This window comes from Corapipo altera, unplaced genomic scaffold (genome assembly GCF_003945725.1).
Source record: "Corapipo altera isolate COAL_440 unplaced genomic scaffold, ASM394572v1 60553, whole genome shotgun sequence".
NCBI lineage: Eukaryota > Metazoa > Chordata > Aves > Passeriformes > Pipridae > Corapipo > Corapipo altera.
In genome coordinates this window covers 7,822-8,535 of record NW_020885273.1, presented here as the reverse complement: position 1 = coordinate 8,535, position 714 = coordinate 7,822, and the positions used below count along the sequence as shown (strand labels likewise).

The 714-nt window shown below is 55.7% G+C and overlaps 1 protein-coding gene across 1 annotated transcript in view; it reads right to left on the bottom strand.

The window, feature by feature from the left end:
• Positions 1-714, bottom strand: part of LOC113940338 (ubiquitin carboxyl-terminal hydrolase CYLD-like) — a gene marked incomplete at its 5' end in the record, with an annotated part of 8,092 nt that overhangs the window by 1,266 nt on the left and 6,112 nt on the right. The window contains one exon of the mRNA XM_027631469.1: positions 415-634. Within this exon, the coding sequence (XP_027487270.1) occupies positions 415-634 (220 nt within the window). The remainder of the gene's footprint in view (positions 1-414; positions 635-714) is intronic.

Here is a 714-nt window from a genome sequence, read left to right as displayed (position 1 = left end):
TGGAGTCTAATTCAATGGAAGCAAGATCCAGAGAGAGACTAAACTGGACAGGGAATTTCAGAGGGAAAAGGTGGATTTGTCTGAATGTATCCAGAGGATGGAAGCTCCTGAAAGAACTCCCACCTTGGCCTGGCCATGGATGGAAGCTCTTGGAAGAACTCCCACCATGGCCTGGCCAGGAATGGAAGCACGAGGAAGAACTCCTGGGCTTGGCCTGGCCATAGATACTCCTTGGCTTGGCCTGGCCATGGATGGAAGCTCTTGGAAGAACTCCCACCTTGGCATGACCCTGTTTTTTCTGGAGTCTAATTCAATGGGAGCAAGATCCAGAGAGAGACTAAACTGGGCAGGGAATTCCAGAGGAAAAGGGTGTGCTGAGCTTTTCCCGGGAGCTTCCCAAATCCCGGTGCTCACCGTGCCGGTCGGCCATGCTGTCGAAGAACATCCAGTGCTCCTTCCCGGGGCCGTACTTGACGAAGGCCACGTAGTGACTGGTCTCGATGCAGAGCACAGCGAAGAGCTCCAGCTTCTCCCGAGGGATCGGCTGCCTCCGCCGGGAATTCCACCGCTGGAATTCCTCCGGGATGTGCAGCCGCGTTGGTTTGTGCGCCTTGCGTCGGTGATGGGAGTGAACCTGAGGGAGGGGATGGGAATGATCCTGAGGGAGGGGATGGGAATGATCGTGAGGGAGAGGATGGGAATGAACCTGAGGGA